The sequence below is a fragment of the Triplophysa dalaica genome, chromosome 19, assembly GCF_015846415.1.
Source record: "Triplophysa dalaica isolate WHDGS20190420 chromosome 19, ASM1584641v1, whole genome shotgun sequence".
Lineage (NCBI taxonomy): Eukaryota > Metazoa > Chordata > Actinopteri > Cypriniformes > Nemacheilidae > Triplophysa > Triplophysa dalaica.
Genome location: NC_079560.1, coordinates 11,319,716 through 11,339,669, shown reverse-complemented (window position 1 = coordinate 11,339,669; position 19,954 = coordinate 11,319,716). Strand labels below are relative to the sequence as shown.

The 19,954-nt window shown below is 40.8% G+C and overlaps 1 protein-coding gene across 9 annotated transcripts in view; it reads left to right on the top strand.

Annotated features, from left to right (window-relative positions):
• nrg2a (neuregulin 2a) overlaps positions 1-19,954 on the top strand; it is a 71,995-nt gene that overhangs the window by 17,726 nt on the left and 34,315 nt on the right. For 8 of the 9 annotated variants that reach the window (XM_056730226.1, XM_056730224.1, XM_056730223.1 and 5 more), the window contains exons 2-3: positions 17,482-17,647; positions 18,936-19,054. In XM_056730226.1, the coding sequence (XP_056586204.1) occupies positions 17,482-17,647; positions 18,936-19,054 (285 nt within the window). Of the gene's footprint in view, positions 1-9,504; positions 10,112-17,481; positions 17,648-18,935; positions 19,055-19,954 lie in introns of those variants that run through there. The other variant, XM_056730232.1, reaches the window with a different exon arrangement.

Genomic DNA, 19,954 nt, shown 5'->3' with positions numbered 1-19,954 from the left:
ATGTGCACTGTGCTTTTGTTGACTCGATCCCCGCTCGAGGTCTTGTGCCGATCCCGCACCGCACTCCACGCCCTATACTCTCCTGTCAAAATCTCTCTACTGTCCTGTCAAAATAAAGGTATAAATGTCCGTTGGCCCTTGTAGTCCAGTGTTGTGCAGCAGCACTTTGGGTGATCCAAGTTCAAATCCCGGTTTATGGTCCTTTCCCAGCTCCTGATTCTGTCTCTCTCCTCCCATAATTTCTTGTCGTAAATGCCCAAAAAAATTTATTAAAACAACTTGCATTGCATTCAGGCTTTACATTTAAGCAGTATGTGCATTCCCTGTGAATCATACGTGTGACATTGGCCTTGCTAGCTACAGGAAAGCCCTTGAAAGAATTAGAAAATAAAAGTGCATGTCTGAGGACTTTTGCCCGTCCATATTTAGCATTTTTTTATTTTCTGGATGCCATGGAATGCAAATCTTCTCCCCCGTGTGGTCCATCAGAGAGAAGATGTGAACCAAGGTCAGGGACGCGTTTGGACTAAACGCTCCGTATACTTCAATCAAAACTACTTTTCATCATTCCCAAACCATTCCCCGAAAGACCACATATCCATGAATAATAGTTTTTCTTCTTTTCAAAGCCCCGGCTCAGTTACGCCCGGGCATCAGCTTTCATCTAAAGCTCTGTACGATATGTTCTGTCTTGTATGTCCAGTTACATTTTCTCTTGCATTTTTATTTATTTCTGTGCCATCACTTTATTTATGCTACCCAGAGAGCAAAGAATTTGCTGGTGGATGGATCGCCCGTCCAACACGATGAGCGATGGACCTGCTTTGAGTTTGTCCTCCGCGGTCTCAGGATGAGTCAGTCGGCTTCTGGCACGCAGCGCTGCTGTCGTTGGAACAGCAGAGAGAGTATCTGTGACCGGGCCGTCTGCCTGTCGCGCTGAGGCGGCCCAGTTGCGCTATGGGCTTCCTGTAATCCCTCCCCCCCAAGGAGTCGGAGCACGGAGGGTCCGTCCTGCCACCAGTGCCCGGGGGCCACACACTTGATCTCTCACAAGCTCTCCCCTCAAATTATCAGAGGCCCCTCTGAAAGAAAAACTCAACCCCTTAGTTTTTAAGCTCTGGAACCGTCAACCACAGAGGACGCTTGCCACTAGCGCAGCTCTCTGTTTTTCAGGAAGGCCCTGCAACGCTGCAAGAGAAATTGAGAGATAAGCTGAGCCTGTGATAAGACACAGCTCTTGTAGAAGGAAAAACAGAAATGCAAATGACTGGTGTTTATGTGTGGGGTGGTGCTTTTTTAAGAGAGTGTAGGGCCTTCCTCAGTGACATGTTTGTGCTTTGCTCAGAGTACATTCTCCAGATAAAGGACGAGTTGAGAGCGCACAAGGAATTTGATTTGATTTGAAGAATGCAGAGCTGGGAGCGGACGTTTGTGTCTCTGTGTGCAAAGGGGCATTGATAAGAACTGGACCCTTTCTCATGAGCCTCTTTTTCTTCTGTCCGTTCTATCAAATCGAGCAAATGTCAATACAGCACAGTGGAATGTTGGTGGAATGCTGAGGTTAAAGGGACACGGTATGAAACACCATTTGGCCTATACTACATACACAACCAATACTATATTTATTTTAATAAATTTCATTAAAGTCATAATAAGTTTAGTTTTCACATTTTTACAATGCTTTGAAAAGTTAGCAAAATGTACTGCTAACTAAATAATACAGAATGTATCATTATCATTATTAGCCTCCTTTTCCAACTTATATTCATTTAGTTGCTTCTCAATAATGATAATAATAATACTTATTATTGCTATTATTAATAATAATAATAATAATAGTCTCCTTTTCCAACCATTTCTTATTGCATTACTTTTCAATTATTATTATTATTAAAAGCCTCATTTCCAACCTTTATTGCTGTATTACTTTACAACTTTTATTATTATTAGTTGTATTATTATTAATAGTCTTCTTTTTCAAGCATTAGTCAACAAAGCAGCTCTCTCATAGATCATCATTTTAAGTTTGTTTAGATTTGGACATTTATGTACAGTAAGTGTGATGTCCTAGTGGTTGATTTGTTTATTGTTTCTATCCACACGCAATTTCATACAACATTTTGTAATATCGACTTATTTGAACTGTGTACTTGTACTTTTTATTTACTCATCACATAATTTTGGCAGACAGCCTCTGTTGCTTCTTTGGAAAAATGCTTCTGTTTACTTTCACAAACCTTCAAGCAGCAAAAAAGCAAAACATGTACTGGTGTTTTTCTGCTTGTATGTTTATGTTTTGCCAAAAGGGCATGTAAACATTTTCGTGGATTGACTGGTGTTTGGCTGGCTACGTGTTGGCCCGTTTTTGAACGCTAAACAGCATGCGTGTGTGTTTCTGTTAACACTGCAGCGGCGATGTGGGCGCTTGTTTGTTAAACTGCGTGAGAGTGTGTGGGAGTGTGTTTGTCTGTTCTTCTCAAACTGAAAGAGCAAAAAAACATGGATGGAGTAGATCTCTCCCTGACACTATCTGAAAAACAATCTGTCGCACACTCGGGTGAGACGCTAATGTATCTTTTGCAGACTGCGGTATATCTAAGTGCCACTTGTTGAAGAGACCTGAATAACTGTTGGATGGAGGCAGAGACAAAGCGTACCGCATAAAGCTGCTGTTTTAAGGAGGCTGGGGTTGCGTGTTTACCTTTCAGAGCATTGGCCTTTCATCGCTGCAGAGTAATTGTGCTTGTCAATGCTGTTTGATCTTCGCTGACAAAACAGGACATGATGATCTGCACCAAATGCTTGGTCATCGTGTGATGTAATTTTGTGATTTAGATAAAGTTCTACTTATGATATCATAGCAAAAGAGAGTCATTCCCCCAGCAAAACTGTTAAAAAAAATAGAGATGCACTGATGTATCACCAACCAATATTTTTTACCATCTGCATTTTCACTCTAAAAAAATAATTTTGGTGGCTTGTTAAATATCACAAAAATAAAGAGTTATATTAACTTAATAAAAATTTTCAAAATCATTTAACAAAAAATCAGTGGGACTTGTTGAAATTATTTAAAATCCAACAATTCATTACCTTACATTTTATATATATTGTTTAAGTTTATTTAATGAAAAAAAATAGGTATTTAATTAACAGATTATATATGCTTAATTTTTTTTAATGAATTCTAATAGAAATATTTGAGTTACTCAGATTTACCTTTTTTTCCTTAAATTAACACAATTTAAACTGTATATTTAATTGATTTCACAGCTTTAAAATTGACAAAAATCTTTAATTTTAATTATTTCATTTCGAATAACCGAGTGATGGCAACAGACTACTTTGCAAGATGTACAGTGGTCCAGAAGCAATGTATGTTTTTTTTTTATCTTACATACAGTATACCTAAATCGAAAAGATATACAAATGGCTCTATTCTGTTCAAACGTTCTAACAGACTTATTTATTTTCTCTGCTTAGTAAAAGATGTCTGTTATTGGAAAGATTTTAGGAAGAGACTCCATTTTGGTACTCGAAATGCGCAATCAGTCTTGCAAATGTATTGCTGTGCATGGAATAGTTTAGAATATAATTGGTGTTTTGCGCTTATGTTATGTTCACACCCTCAGTTTCACCCCAAGAGTTAGAATTTTGATCTCAATCAGCAGTGAAAGGTTAAACAGAGGATCAGCCACAACATTGTCACATATCTGTGGGGATCTCAGATTAGGTTAGTAGACCTTGCACAGGATGTTCAACTTGTTCTCGTGTCTTTGACTCCATCTAGCATGTCATGGCTCTTAGCGTACATTGAATTCATCTGTGATCTGATGTACCTCGTTTAGTGTAAGTTGTGAAAAAGCATCTCATTAAGTAACACGCTTGGGCTAAATTGTACTCTATTGGCTGCCGTGTTGCTATGCGTATCCCTGTGTCCTGTTCTCTCTGGCGAGATCAATGTCAGGCCTTGGAACGTTGAGCAATCATCAGGGATAGACTTTGATGAGGATGTATCTCCTCCATTAATTCTTCTACCATTCATAAATCATCAGGTCAGTGACTTGATTGATCTGCCATTGCAGTATGTGGAAGGCAGGGCTTGCTGTGGGTGGGCGGGGCTAAGTTGTGGCAGTTCTGTGATTGACAGCCAGGTGATGTGATAACCTGACAGCTCAGAAAGAGAGCTCCGTGAATCGTTCTCTCTGTCTCTCTCTGTCTCTCTCTCTCTCTCTCTCTCTCTCTCTCTGTCTGTCTGCCTATCCGCTCCCTGTTTTGCTGCAGTGTTTCCCTGTGGACTAAGCATCGGCTACCTTATGGGCATTTCTGTTTTCATGTGGTGCAACGTCTCCATCGCCTGTTCTGAATGGTTGCCATGGTGACAGCTGCGTGCAGCGGAAACCACGCAGGGCTGGATTTTCACCGTCCGACCATTAACCACCTGAACGTACACGTATGCCTGCCGGTGCCAAGCTTCTTTTGCACAAAGCTCCCACATGTATATACATTTGCTGGCTGTCTTCGAGAAATTTAATTTTCACGGTTTCACAATGCATCCGTGCAGTCACGCTCTCGCAGAAGTTTCTTTTACGAGCCTTACCGCTCATGGTCACAAACACAGATGGTCGTACCCAACGATACACACGACAGTGTGGTTTGGAGTTCAAATAAACAGCCTGGGTCCTCATCCTTGCCTGCGATTTGACCACTGCGGCGGTGCGAGATGGTCTTCTGACTTCGATTGGTCAAGCTTGGTGGTTGCCCCAAGACATCCCGTCTGAGGGGACGGATGTCTCGGACCCCACACCCTGCCCGTGCGCAGACAAAGGCACCTGGAATCGCAGACCCTTTACCAATTCGGATGTGTGATGTTCAATGAGATATACCTTCAAAGACATCGACTAAAAATCCGACCCTTAAGGGGGTCTGCATTAGAAACACGCACCCCCCGCACCAAACCTGGGCACGGTGATCATTTACAGATGGGGTAGTTTGCACTGGCTTTTAAGTTTAAAGGAGGGCACAAATAGGTAGAACAACTTTATCGTGTCCTTTGGACCCTCCGCATTGCTCCACTCTGCTCCACGGCTGCCCTTGCTTCACCCCTCAGTGAAGTCAACAGGGCAGTGTTAAATGCACCGATCTGCATCCCCTTACCTCCCACTCGGATCCACACACACCGCGCTCTAGGAGAAACGCACTGATCTAAACAACCAGATGGGTGTTTAAAACCATTACGTCTCCAAAGATAAACTTGCAGCGCTCGTGAAATGCCAGCGGTGTCTCGGGGCAGTATATATGCGTGATGGTGTGCAGGTACAGCGGGAGGCCGATGGGGGAAGGTGGGCTACACTTATCTGCTGTAATCTCAGAGGAAGTTTAAGGGCCCCCTCTGCAAATTGCCAAGATGGGGCCTGGTGAGGGTACGGGAGTGGGAGAGAACCACCAGAATCCGATCCAGGACTTTTAAGGGGGTGGCTCCACGTTCTCTTTATTTACTCCTAATGTCAGGCATCCCCACCCACTCGATCAGAGCAGAGAGTGCCTCGGGGCATTCAATGTTGAGAAACAGCAGATGCTTTTTAATGGAGGGAAAGATGAACGGAGAAGGGAAGAGACCAGATGAGAAACATTTCCCTGTGACGGAAAGAGCTTTGAATGGCTGTCAATACAGCAAGCGATCTATACGAATGTATGTCATGCACAGCGTCTTTTATTTCGCTATGAGCTGGAGGGCTTCGTGCTAGGTGGGTGGTTCGCTCAAAAATAAAGTGGCGCATGTTGTTGATACACCCAGTGTTTTTCTATTCCTTCTTTTGTTCTGCAACTCCATGTCACCATATATTGCAACATAACACTGGTGGAATTGTATCTCCTGATGTCAGCTCCGCCCACCTGGAACATTCAATGCCTGTATGGTAAATATAAGGTAACACTGTCACTTCTGCAGTGCAGCAATGTAAATCAATCTCAGGGGCCGTCCTGCAATTCAAAGAGGAACTAATCTTTTAAGGGATTTCCCTGCACTTGCTCATCAGTATTTAGATACCCACACTTTCCATGTATACGTAGATGCAAAGCTGTGCCGGAGAGGACGCGTAACAAGTCCCATCATGCCCGGCAACAAGGGGAGGGGGTGACCCATACCCGGCTTGCATGCGGCTTAGTGTCATTAAAAGTGACGGATTCACTCACCACGAGGACGTTGTCATGAGGGAGGTACTTCCACACGGACACACACACACTGTTTATGCCTACAACATGGCCTTTGATCTTCTGGAGTGGCGTGTTGGGTCACGCCAGTTCCCATACCCCCTTCACACACAAACACCAGCTGAACGATGACACGACTCTGAGGAGGGTAGTATCATTAGGGGACCCGCGGTGAGACCCCCGGTCACCTCGTACAAGCATGTAATCCTCCGCTTCACTCATCACGCCTTCATTCTTGTCGGCTTTGAGCTGACACACAAACCGTTGGCCTTCTGTTCATCGATGAAACTCAAGCAAACTTGATTGAGAAACGTCTCTATTTTTGGGTCCTTGATGTTGGGAAATGTTCGTTTCATTGTGATGTGCTCGTTTGATAAAAGATGTGTCTACAGAATGACATCATGTCGGACAGATGTTAGCATCTGTGCTTCTCAGGTGATCTAGATGGCGATATCCGTTTGTTTTGAGGAAGCCCTTATGAAGACACTTTTGATACTGTATCTCGCATCCCTTATCTGAGCTTTGGTTCCTTGCTGAGAGGCACAACAATACCGCATTCCCAGCGTAAGTGTTATCTGGGATTAGCACTCACTCGAGTGCTTGCATTTATGCTGGACGTGAAATGTGAGGCAATCCTTCAAGTGTATGTTACTTGTTGTTCGAAAGTCGCTGTTCGTGTGTGCCCTGACACAACATTATCTGTGTATGATTTTCTAGATCACATCATCTAAAGTGAAATTGATGGCATTTGTCACCAGGGAAAAGAGAAGGATGAAGTGTTTTGCCAGTTGCCCCCATGTAGAGAAGGCTGCAGTTTATTTAAGACAATAGCTTGTCACAAAATATCTCTGTAAAATATTACAGTACCCTATTTATTGTAGAGAAGTGAAACATTTTTACAACGCATTTTTTTAAAATCCTGTTGGTTGTGCTACCAAACAGTGACCTGCGTCCACAAATCAAGGGGCGGTTTCCCGGACTGGGTTTAAGACTAGTCCCAGACTAATTTAAATGCTAGAGGTATTTTAACCGAAAACAATTTACACTATCATATCTTAAAATATATCAGAATGATTATCTTGTCTTGAGATCCACACCACACTGCACACGGGTAATTATTTTTTTCCTATGGTATGCTTGTTAAAACGACTTGAATTTCCTAATTAAACTAAAGCTAAATTCTGGCTAAAGCTAATCCTTGTCCGGGAATCCTCCCCAATATGTTTTACCATTTTTTTACGTTGTCTATTTTGTACTTTTACTGTTCAAGAATTTCTCTCATGGTTTAGCTTTCATATTTATTTAGTTACATCTATGTGTCGTTTTCGATGACATACAAATTAATTTTTTTTATTTACATACAGAAACTTCTACGGCACAACATTCAAAATTCTCATTGACATTTTTCCGACAAACAGCACCAGGGGTTTCACCCGGATGGAGTTTGTCGAATCGTTTTGTTTAAAATTGTACATTGGCACGTTAGCATGGATTGTTTTGTATACTTTTTGTTTTGATCATAGCGTAACTATGTTATCAGAGGATTAGAGTGTGAATCAAGCACACAGTTTTTAAAGAGCTAATGTAGGTGACTTCATCACACTGGTGTAGCAATGCTGTACAGACCCAGTAATGTGTGGCACATCACAGTAGCACACCTGCATCCAGCCTACAGTAGCACGAACATAAGCATTCAGGTGAACACAGACAGCTCATGATAGTCAACAGAGTTATTAGACGGTGCAATTTATTTTAAGTAATCTTGACCCTGCAAAGGAAGTTATTTAAGTTATTATTTGTTGGTTTGTCCTTGTTTACATCTGTTCACATGTGCTTGTGACCATATTTTATTCCAAATGTAAATGTCTTTCAATTTTCACAGTTTTTTTTTGCATTATTTTTTGAGGAAGATGAGATATAAGGATGTTGACACTGTTACATGCGAAATGTATGATGGACTCTGATGTTTTCATTACAAGACTCATGTCACTGGCTGTCAGCCAATAAGCCCCGGGCTTTCTAATGGGCACTTTAAAAATGTCCATGTGGGAGTGCTAGATTTCTCTCTTTTGCTCTTTTTTTCTTTCTTTCTTTCTATCTTTCTTTCTTTCTTTCTGTCTGTCTGTCTGTCTGTCTTTCTTCTTGTCTTTCTTTCGTTTGCTCCTTTTTCTTTCTTTCTTTCTTTCTTTCTTTCTTTCTTTCTTTCTTTTCTTTCTTTCTTTCGCTCATTTCGTTCCTTCTTTCTTTAGCTCATTTCATTCCTTCCTTCTTTCGCTCGCTCCTTTCTGTCTTTCTTTTCTTATTTCTTTAGCTCATTTCTTTCTTTCTTTTTCTTTTGCTCATTTTTTTTCGCTCACTTCTTTCATTCTTTCCTTCTTTCTTTCTTTCTTTCTTTCTTTCTTTCTTTCTTTCACTCATTTCTATCTATCTTTCTTTCTTTCGCTCCTTTCTTTTCTTCTTTCTTTAGCTAATTGTTTTTTTTTTTTTTTACTCATTTTTTTCGCTCACTTCTTTTCTTTCTTTCTTTCTTTCTTTCTTTCTATCTATCACTCATTTCTATCTATCTTTCTTTCTTTCGCTCATTTCTTTCTTTCTTCTTCATTCTTTCTTTCTTTCGCTCATTTCGTTCCTTCTTTCTTTAGCTCATTTCGTTCCTTCCTTCTTTCGCTCGCACATTTCTATCTTTTTATCTTCTTCTTTCTTTCGCTCATTTCGTTCCTTCCTTCTTTCGCTCGCTCATTTCTATCTTTCTTTTCTTCTTTCTTTAGCTCATTTCGTTCTTTCTTTCTTTCTTTCTTTCACTCATTTATTTCTTTCTTTCTTTCTTTCTTTCTTTCTATGGCTCATTTCTTTCTTTCGCTCATTGCTTTCTTCCTTTCTTTCATTCCCTTATCCCTTATTTCTTCCTTCTGTCATCAACCCTGTTGTTGATTTGTGCAGCACCAGTACCTGCAGCAGAGACGTTAGAGGTGTAGCGGAGTGGCCTCGTGTTTCCGTGCAAGCAGGAGCGCTGGAGGGGAGTTTGGCAGCTCTCTCTGGGTTCCCATGCCGTTTGCGTGCTCACTGCTGGGATTCCTGACGACACTCTAGCAGAGAGAGACACTATCAGGGGCGTGTTGTGACTCGCTTACAGTAGAGGACGGGAGACTTGGAACAAAGAGAGAGAGAGAGCAAAAGGTGGAGAGTGACATTGGGGGACAGAAGAGGAAGAGAAAATCAGTGCCTATGGTGGTGCAACACCAAAATCTAGAACATTGGAAATATGGGATACAGATTTTATTTTTTGAGTCACTGAATGCTTTTTGAAGGGGAGCGTTATGGACTGTAGGTATGTGTTTTCAAGAAGAGATCAGCTGAAGGCGTGGATTCTGCTCTTCTGATGCCTTTAGACTAAAGCATAGCGGGGGAAAGGGATCAAGTAAAGGGGAGCCCATGAGCTGGAGAGGCCTGAGCATTAAGATGTCTGCAAGTGTCAGCTCCAGGGCCTGGAAAGAGTGCACTTATCTGAAAGAACCAGGCAGGGAACAGTTAATTGCCTGACAGCAATGGGAAATGCTTCCTTTTGCTCCCTCCCTTGCTTCCCCTCCCCTCTCCCTTTCTCTCTCTCTCTCTCTTCCACTGTCCTCCTCACTCCTTTCTCTCTCTCTCTCATGCTGTAAGTAGGTGTTTCCTGAGTATATAGGAGCACGAACACTCTGAAGTTCAGAGCCTCAAGTGCACCAGTTGCGAACTCCCCGTAGGACTATCGGTACTTTCATACCATTGTGGATTTACATTTTTCTCTGTCGGTTTGGCACTGACACCATGTCAGAGGGTAAGAAGAAGGAACGGAACGGGAAAAAGAAGGGAGGAAAGAAAAGGCAGAAAGTTCCAACAGATGACAGAAATTCTACAGAAGGTAAATAGAAAACAAGGACAAGGTGAATGTGGTGAAGGGAGGGGGTTCTGGGGTGTGAGGTGGGTGTGAGACGTAATGGTTTTCATCGTTTTCAGAGCTTGCTGCATATGTTTGTCACACAGGTGGACTCCCTAAAGCACTAAGCATGAAGGAGCATATCTAGCCGTTGTGGCGTAGGTGCGTAATTGGCGCATTGATGTGCGTTTCGTGTGCAAACTCTAGTCAGGTTGGCGTGCGCTTTGAAGTCCTCAAAACTCCCGCTCTAGTTTTCTGTGCTGGCGATCTTTCCCAGCATTCTCACCTACACCACTTACCTGAGTCCCGAGTGCTGGCAAATAAGGAGTTGCATTGTTGCTGAAATTTAGTCGAATTGTGGGCAGCCGCCCCGCTACACCTCTCATTCCCGAACTCGAGAACTTTCCAAGGGTTTGTTCATGTTTCAGCTGTGGTGCTGGCGCGCAGAGAGACCAACGTTGCCGTGAAACGTTTGAAACGTCACGGCTGAGATTTTCTTGAATGGGAGCTGGAGAGCGTGATTCAGAGACCTGCTCTTCACTCCGCACTTCTGCTGCTACTGCAAGTCACGGCTTGTCCCTGCAGTCTGACCCTGAGGTCGGGGAGCGAGACACATCGGGAGAAGACAAATCCCTCTTTGCCACATACCCCAGTACACTAGTTCATGATGATTCACACTCAGCTGTCTCTCTTGTCTTTTCTCAGTCCAACCCGTCATTCCCAGGCTCATATGGATTGTGCACCAACAAATCTCTCAGATATTTTACTGGGAGAACACTCATCGTCCATAGTGTTCCACCCTTGCGTAAAGGCGTAACATTTGAGGCGATTTGATTGGTTTTTGTTAACTATGAAAGACAAAAAAAAGGAGAACGTTCTTTACTTTCAAGACATTTGCTTTATTTAAATCCTCAAAATAAGCTCAGAAATTGTAAGTAAATTCCATATGAGCCTTGTCATGTCCATTTATGGGACACTTTAGATTGTTGAAGTGAATGAACTCTGCGTGCAATTTCAAATAAAAAAGCGATCATCCACACAAAAGTAAAAATTCTGTCAACATTTACTCAACCCCATGTCATTCAAAACCTGTATATGAATCTTTCTTCTGTGGAACACGAAAGAAGATATTCAGAGAAATGTCTTTGTGGTTTTGTGTTCATATAACAGAAGTCATTGGGGTACAATGTTGTTTGTTCACCAGCATTCATCCGAATATCGTCTTTTGTGTTCCACAGAAAAAATAAAGTCATACGGGTTTGAAATCACGTGAGGGTGAGAAGTAATATTTTGTACAATATACCTGTATGTAGGTTCGAAAAACGTGTTAAATACGTCTATTCACACATTATCTACATAAACATTTGAAAGAATAGAAATCTGGTCAATTTAATCTCGTCTGTCTGTTGCACTGAAACAAAAGTGGATGATCTTGAGTAAAGAAACTTTCTGCGGCTTTGACCCAACTTGCTATGAACTCTTAATTTAGCGGGTCACGCCAATTAGTTACATTATAGAATTCTGCTGTCGTTCTGTCTCCCACACGCATGTACCTTCCCCCGTCCTTTCATTCATTTACAAACAAATCTTTGAATCTTTTTGTGTCTCATCCCTTAAGGGGGGGTGTTCCTTGCCCCGTTGCCTGAGGCATGTTACGCAGGGACTCTGAATGAGAGAGCATTGTGTTCCCCCAGCGCAACACACCTTTTATGTGGTTCTAATTTCTGTATATTGACACGCTTGGCCTCCCAGTACTAACACAGGTGTAATTTCACATAGGGCTTGTGTAGGATATAAGTTTGTAAAGCCTGTGTTTTTCTGTTTTAATTGTGGTCGTTGATATACGTCACGAGTGTGCGTGTGTGTGACATGTGGTACGGGGGAACAGTGTCATGCGACGATGCTAATCACCTGTGCTGTGTCTACGGAAACAAAGCGCAGATGTAAAAAAAACTGTGCCCGGGAGAAGTTTTATACAGTGTCTCCCGAGACACGAGACAGTTGTGTGTGTGCAGCTCTGTTGTTCTGGTTTGATGTACACAACACCTTCTTGCTAAATTTAACCGAGTTTTGATTTAGTGCCTTTCTTGCATTAAAGGCAAGACACAAAGTGGAAAGCTGATCCGAAAGACTATTTTTTTAAAACAAAGCACTTTTGAAATCAGATAGTACTGAGAAATGGTGTGCTTGACACGGCGATCTGTTTAAAAAAATAATCAGAAGCATTTTAAATTATATACACATTTCTAGAAGTGATTGATTGTGTTAACATGCGGCTATATTTGGCATACGTGCTACAGAGCCGATTGCCAAGACCACACATGCGTATTGCTTTCTTTCCTAAATCATTTTTCTCTAAGTGATAAACCACGTTTCGGTTTATACGTAGGAATATTTGAAAAAGTCTTTTTGGTTCTTTGATATGTCGACAGAGATATCCCGCTCTGTATTGTGATTGTGAGGTGTAAACATTGGGATTTATTTAGTCTGTTAGAAAAGTGTATCCTGATAAGAAATTTCACATTTTGGGGTTTCAGAAAAATTCTGTGATCAATTCTTGTGTATAATCAGAAACATTAACAAAGAGGAAGAGGAAACAAGATCGAAATGGGGTTTTTAAGTGATGAATCATTTTTTTGCATATCATATTTGATATTAAAATATAATATTGACTGTTATCTGATTAACAGCATATGAGTGGCATGTTGTCAACAGTGCTTCACAAAAGCGGAATTCTGCAGCACATCAAACTGTGAGAGCGAGCGCAGCATCACCTCAGGCTATGTTATCTACTGTTCCTCAAAAACAGGCTTGGCTTTACACAACAATGCTAATGTGTCAATCCGGAATCTCGTGTGTGGGGGTGGTTCTGTAGAAACCAAGGAACCGTGTATGTCCACGATCCAAGGAAGTATTTTAAAGAGTGTATCCTCATGCAAAGAAGTTTATTTTCATAAGGTAGTTTTAGCCGGAAGTGTTTTGCTTTCTGCTGGAAAAATTGATCACGTTATTGATGAGTAATATATACAGATGTGGAAAACGCCTTCTGTTAGAACGAGTTATGTTTTCAGGTCACCCTTCACATACTTACCTATCCAACCTTTCGTTAAGCTTTTCTTTATTTTTTTCCCTTTAAGATTCAGTATGCTTGCTTTTTTTAATTTTCCAATGTCAAGATGTTGCTTTATTCTGTTGCACTCATCATATTTGCTGGACTTTCTCAAGTTGTGTATTTTTTTGTGGGTAATATAATACTATGGACTGTTTTTATACCAAGAACGTGTTAGTCTAATCGCAGTCTCTGTTGCTAAACTGTGATATAGCGCAAGTTGCCGTTTTGCCTTAGATGTTTTATTAGGTTATTTAAATCTGTTTTGATACGACTGTTATTTGATGTGCGCTTTCTTTGAAAACATGCCGAGAGAAAACTGTTCGCTTGATTGAAGTAATTAAAAAATTAAGTGCAGTTCTTATGAAAGCAATAGAAGAGGATTAAGCTTATTTTCCCAAAATCAGTTGTAATTAGGAAAAGTAAATTTTGCCATAGTTTGCCAATTTCCGTGCCTAGTTTAATGTTGATAATAAACTTTTTACATTATTATTATTATCATAATTAATATTACTAGTTAGTCACAGTGACTCATATACTGTATACCTCTTTGGAGGAAGAAAACAATGCTGGTCCAACTCTGGTCCAGAAGAACTCAATTTCAATTGTTTATACTACACAAACAGAACATTTATAACCGAATCAAAATGTTAAACCACTATCTTTAAGATTTAACAATATGTGTTAGATTAAAAGAAAAATAATTGGAGATGCACTGGCATTTTTTTAAGCTATCGGCTGAAGAAAAGTCAGAAATATTTATTTAATCTTTAGATTGGCTATTAGTATGAGCAGATCGATATCGGTGGAGAAATCTCTAATAATAATATTGAATAAATATAAGTTTACATCTTGCGAAGTGGTCTTTAAAACACAAATGTTGATTTTATGGTTCAATATATAGTTATATAGTTACATATAATATTATAAAGTTTGATTGATGTTGTGCTGATTCTCTTAATCGTTTCTCCAAGTTTATCTTCTTTTGGGAAATACTTCATAAATAGATCTGCATATTTCATATACTGCTAAAATAATACTTCTTGCTTGTAGAAACTCAAGTGAAGTATTATCTGTTGTCACTCTCAGCTGAAGGGCTTGAGACGAGGTGAGATCAAGCCTTCAAGAACACACCTGCATACCTGTTCTAGTATGATCCTGGGGTATATTCTGGCGAGTGCAATTTTCTTGGCATACTCAAACTATGTATCCAAACAAGATATGTGTCATAACACGAAAGTGAAAATAAATGCTGCGTTACTTGGAAAGGGTGAAAAAACTGCGTTACATACTTTCGCTTGATAGCAATTTGATTTTTTTTTCCGTAATCCTCCTCTCTCTCCAGACCGCTGAACGATTTGCCATTTTAAGGGGAGCTTGTCCTTCAGGTTATATATTTCCAAGTTCTGAATTACATGTAACGCCACCAAGAGACAGCAATGGTGGCATGTGGGTCTCGTAAAAGTGTGACGATTGCATTAAAGCATTGATGAAAAATGTTACCTGAGGGGCAGTATGGTGAAATAATCTGCATGCTCAGGTGGACCAAATACACAATACAATACGGCATAATAAATTACAGTATTTTTCTTATGCGTCACTGTAAAAAGTAGCAGCCTGAAAAAAATACCTTTCCGTCTCCAGCAATTATGATGAATTTTTCTTTACATTGACTAGGCATGAGAAAGCTTTGATTCGCAGTTTGAGTGTAAATTGACAGTTTTCAGCACCTGGTTTATTTTTTGTGTTTGATCTCTTTATGAGTTTTAATAGTCTAGTATGACTCTGTCATGGAGTTAGACTAAATACAGCTTTAGATTACTCTGGATTCATGGAAAACATGGAGCATACAAATTAGACGCCCCACCCTTTTTATCTGAACACGGGCATGTATCGCCCTGTATGTACAAAAGCAACTCGGAACAAGACGTCTCATGTCACTCCTTCAGCACAGAACCTCAAAGTACACATTATGATTGAAGGGCGGCCTTCTGACCTCATATTCGGCCTAATATTTCTTCAGCTCAGTCAGGCTTCTGCTACAATACGATGACTGACAGCCTGCGAGTTTATGTTGTGGTATATACAGTATGTCATCAGTTCGTGCGTATGGTCTGGGATTCTAATCCATCGGCGTTGTTGGAGCAGTGCCCTACCAGTTAAAGTAAGGGACGGTTGATCGGAACCATAAGCATGATGGGAAATGATGCAGGTGTTCTGAGTTTGGGGTGAGGAGGAGATAATTTCAGGGAAAACACAGCTTTTGTTTACTTGTACGCATTCTAGATGGAAGATAAATCCAGATCGCTTCAACGGCTTTCACAACAAAGACTCAGTTTTGTTTTCCCACAGCTTTCGATGTGTATCACATTACTAAGATGTATTAATGTCTGTTCTGCTTTGAAAGTTTGTTTCTGTGTCTCATTTAATAAAATGCATCTTTTCTTTTTCATTAAAAGAACCTAGGCTGAATTCTTAGTTTTTACAGACAGGATTTCAGCACGACTCTTCAAAATATACAGGCAGATTACAGTATCGCATTTATAAAAAAGACGCATCGCAGAACACCCCTCTTATCAGCCTAATGGCTTCTGAGGTGTACCGACAGCATTGAGCAATAAATTGTGTAGAGCTGAACTATATCGGACGGTTAGCGGTTTTTCTGAGACAATGCACATCACTAGATGCTGTCATAGAAAGCTGAGCCGCTATTCAACTGACACTGCAATCCAAACATCGTGCTAGAGACTGTCAGCATCAGCACCGGCGCACTCCGCAGCCTTCAGCTGTCTTTTCTGGGACGGGAAAGTGGGCCGAATATTCCTAAATTAGGATATCCGCAGATTGTTTGAGCAACCTCTGTCAAGATTGTAATTGATGTTAATGCTGGCGTATTCAAAAAACTGTTTATTTTTGATGCCTGCCATCCTGTTCAATTATAGGTGGAAACTTTTAATTAGGTTTTGGCAGCATGCGTTGTCAAATTAACAAGAGACAGCCAGGGATACTTTCCTAAATGGATTCACCTTGGGAAGGCCCGCAAAGCTGTGATGCGTTGACTCCTGCCCCAGCCCTGGGGCAACAAGTGCCCTTCTGTTATTCAGGATAGTTGGGCACAGTCAGATAGCATCGCCAAGTTCTGCCCCTCGGTCAACCAACCCCAACTCTTTGAAGCGGTGTGACTGCAGATTTTGAGTCCACATTAATCCCTTAATGCATTTCTTGATCATGCGAGGTAGCGTCCGGGCATGTGGTGACCCATGCGTAAAAAACTTCACCTCCGCATGACTGTCCTCCATTTTATTTGTTTTTTCAGATCTGGTGTCGGCTAATTGACAAACTGTGAAGCAGCTGTCGTCAGTGGCTCTTCTTACATAATTTCTAAATGCTTGTAAAAGACGAGCCAAGCCTCTCTGCCCTTTCCGGTTATGCCGATAATGGTCCGCCTGTATTGTTGAATCTTTCCTATTTAAACAGTGTTGACAATGACAACACATTATTTTGACAGCTACATGAGGTCTTCGAATTTTGGGTGTTTGATTGTGTGTTACCATTTCTAATTGGATGAACTGCACTGCTTGTTTCTTGATAGTCTGGTTTCTTGATAGTCTAAGTTGGTCATTTGCAGGTTCACATTGGTCATTGATGTTCATGTTCATGTTGTACCTGCTATTGACCAACTAGATCATTCGCAACCCAACTATCATGGTCTGTGTGCAAACTCACTTTCAAAACTGAAACTGTTACATAACATCATCTTCAAGTATTCACCGGAGGTTGTCCTGCATGCGGTTCTGCTAGCGTTCTCAGATCTGCATATTTCAGATCAAGATTATGAAAGTGAACAGCAGCACGAATGCAGAGCTTTGATCAGTGGTGTAAATGTGCTGCATTGATCCCAGAGAGAAGAGAGAGAACGCAGCACTGTTAGTGTCTCTGGTGACATCATCTGGCCAGCTGAGAGACTTTTCTGGATTTTTCTCTCTCTCTCTCTTCTCTCTCTCTCTCTGGGACCCTCCCCTACTCTTCTCCGAAATAGCATCGACCACAGCGCAACATGTTGGTGTTTAAGGTGAACCGTGTCATATCTGCCCTCCTAACGTCTTTAAACAGTATTTCAAAAAGTTTGCTTGAAAATACCATTGGTCAAAAAACAAGTAGTTCTGCACTATTGGTTGAGTCCGTGTTTCAGTCTCAGGCTCCTCAAACAAATTGTAATACCATGTCTTTTCTTCTGTTTCTTTAGCTCTTGGTCCTGAGTTAAAGCCGATGAAGAAAACTGTGTTGGTGAACGAGGGACGCAAACTGATCGTGAAGTGCGAGGCCTCTGGCAACCCCACCCCAGATTACAAGTGGTACAAAGATGGCGCTGAGCTGAGAAGGAGCAAACAGATCAAAATCAGAAACGTTAAGTGAGTGAACATGTCCGCTAGCGCCGAAACACTTCAACAGCGAGTTCTGAAATAAAATCATGACCTTCACAGAGATGATAGCTTCATACTTTGGGAAATGTAGACTTTGCCCTTTCCCTTCTAATTAAAGTGAATGGTTACAGCATGCATGCCTATTATATTGTTAAAGCAATAGTTCACCTATTACTGAACATTTAGTCGTATATGCCCACTCTCATTTACAACAACAAAAAATTATGATCTTATTCAAACAGTCAATGTTTTAGTTTGTGATAGCTATACGTGAGGAACGGGTGTTATTGGCTGAATTCGCTCTTCTGCTGCTCTCCGATCAAATATGGTTGTTAAGACGTAGATTCGCGTCAATAAACATCATTAGTTCTGTGTCTCATTTTATGTTGACGTCAAACCTGCGCAGATAACGCCATATTTGATTTGAGAGCCACAGCAGAGTGAATAACCTTCATTTGTTTACAGATGTGAGAGACCTACAGCAATGCAAAGCTCACGTTCACTAAAAAACTCAACACTAAGGGCAAGATTTACTAACAGCTTGCTAAACACGCAGTGTAAATAAGCGCTGAAAAGGCGTGGACACAGCTGTTTTTGCGACTGACCTTATTGCATATGCTGCTGCATCCTCTTCAGACGCAACTTTTATGGAAGGAGAGTATTTATATGAATCACGCAACATGATTTACTAAGTTTTTGCACAGCTTTAATTAACGCACATAAAAAGCATGTCATAAACCCTGTGCTAATTTACGCTTCTCTTAGTAGATCGTATCAGCCTTTATGGGAATGAGATATTGCGCCTGTGTTTTTAAATGTGTGTTTTGTTAGCAAATCACCCCGAAGAACTTTTCATTCCCATCAAAGCTTTCTTTCCTTTTTTGTAAATCTAGCGCAGTATGTGTTAGTTTACGAAGAAAGTGAGCATTACATTGTTCTGTATTTTTATAGACTTGAACTGAGCTCTGACTTTCAGGCGTAGGCCATTTAGAGCCGAAAATGCTTTCTTTAGTAGAATTTATAATTTGAAGTAACTTTTAATATTGAACCTCAGGATATGCTTTAAAATCATGTTTGTTTATATCATTTCGACTGCAGAGTCTGTTAATACTATGTTAATGGGCCATTGGGGGATGGATCATCTGAGAGAGCAAGGGAGAACTTTCACAGGTTTTCCTCGAGAATTTTGCAACTCACCTTCCTACTCCACCAAGCTCATATTATGTAGAGTTTATCCTTGTGTGTTAATCCTTGACTTTTTCTCTTTCTTTTGAAGGAAAATCTCCAAAGTTCAGATCGGCCGTGCAAAACTGGAGGATTCTGGGAATTACACGTGTGTTGCAGAGAATATTGTGGGGAAGGTCAACGGCACCAGTACTGTACATGTACAGAGCAGTAAGTACAGGCTACAATATAAAAGTGATCGTTTAAAGAAAATAATAAGTGAACAATTTAGGTGGATGAGTAAAGGTTGTGGGAAGGAAGTCTGAAGTGTTTCTTTTGGTGATCTTGATTCAAATGTGCGTTTTCACTTTTTTCTTTGAGTTGATGAAATGTTGGATGTATTGACTGCCCAGAACAATCCTTGTCTCAGAGAATAATTTTTCATAGCGTAGGAAACACAGTCTGTGTTCTTGGTTTCATTAGATTTATTTATCAAAATGGAGGAATAAAAAACACATGCGATTTATTGAGTTTGGTCTTAAAATCTAGTTTTGATCTTGATTATACAATATTTGAGATTCCTATTAAATGATTTAAATACTGTGGTATTGGTGAAATCTCAACACAGTTTGACACACATTTGCGATCCTCTCTTTCTGCATATTTGAGATATCACTTATAGTTCTCTGCATGTGATGAGTGATGAATACTTTATATGCGCTTTATCACAACGCACTCAAATAAAACAAGAGCGAGTGTTTATATCAGACTTTCTTTGGTACTGTAAGTGCGTAGTTGGCTGGTGTTCTTAACAAAGGTTTCTCCAGGTATCTCACACTCTATAGCTGAATTGTGCGAGCAACTGTGTGCGTGTGTGTTTGTGTGGCAGCTGGACTATCCAAAGAGCTGCGTGCATGCGTGTGTTTATGTATGTTTCACTCGGATTGTTTGTCGGCATGTCAGGCACCCTGCAACAAGTCTTGCTGTATCACGGCAGCAGACATACAAACACACACACACACTCAGGTAGAAGGAAGGGGAGGCAAGACCGGGCCCATCAGAGGCGCTGTGCCCCCAGGCGTGGGGAGGGGCCTTTCCCTAATAAAAGAGCCCAAAAAAAAGAGCATGCAA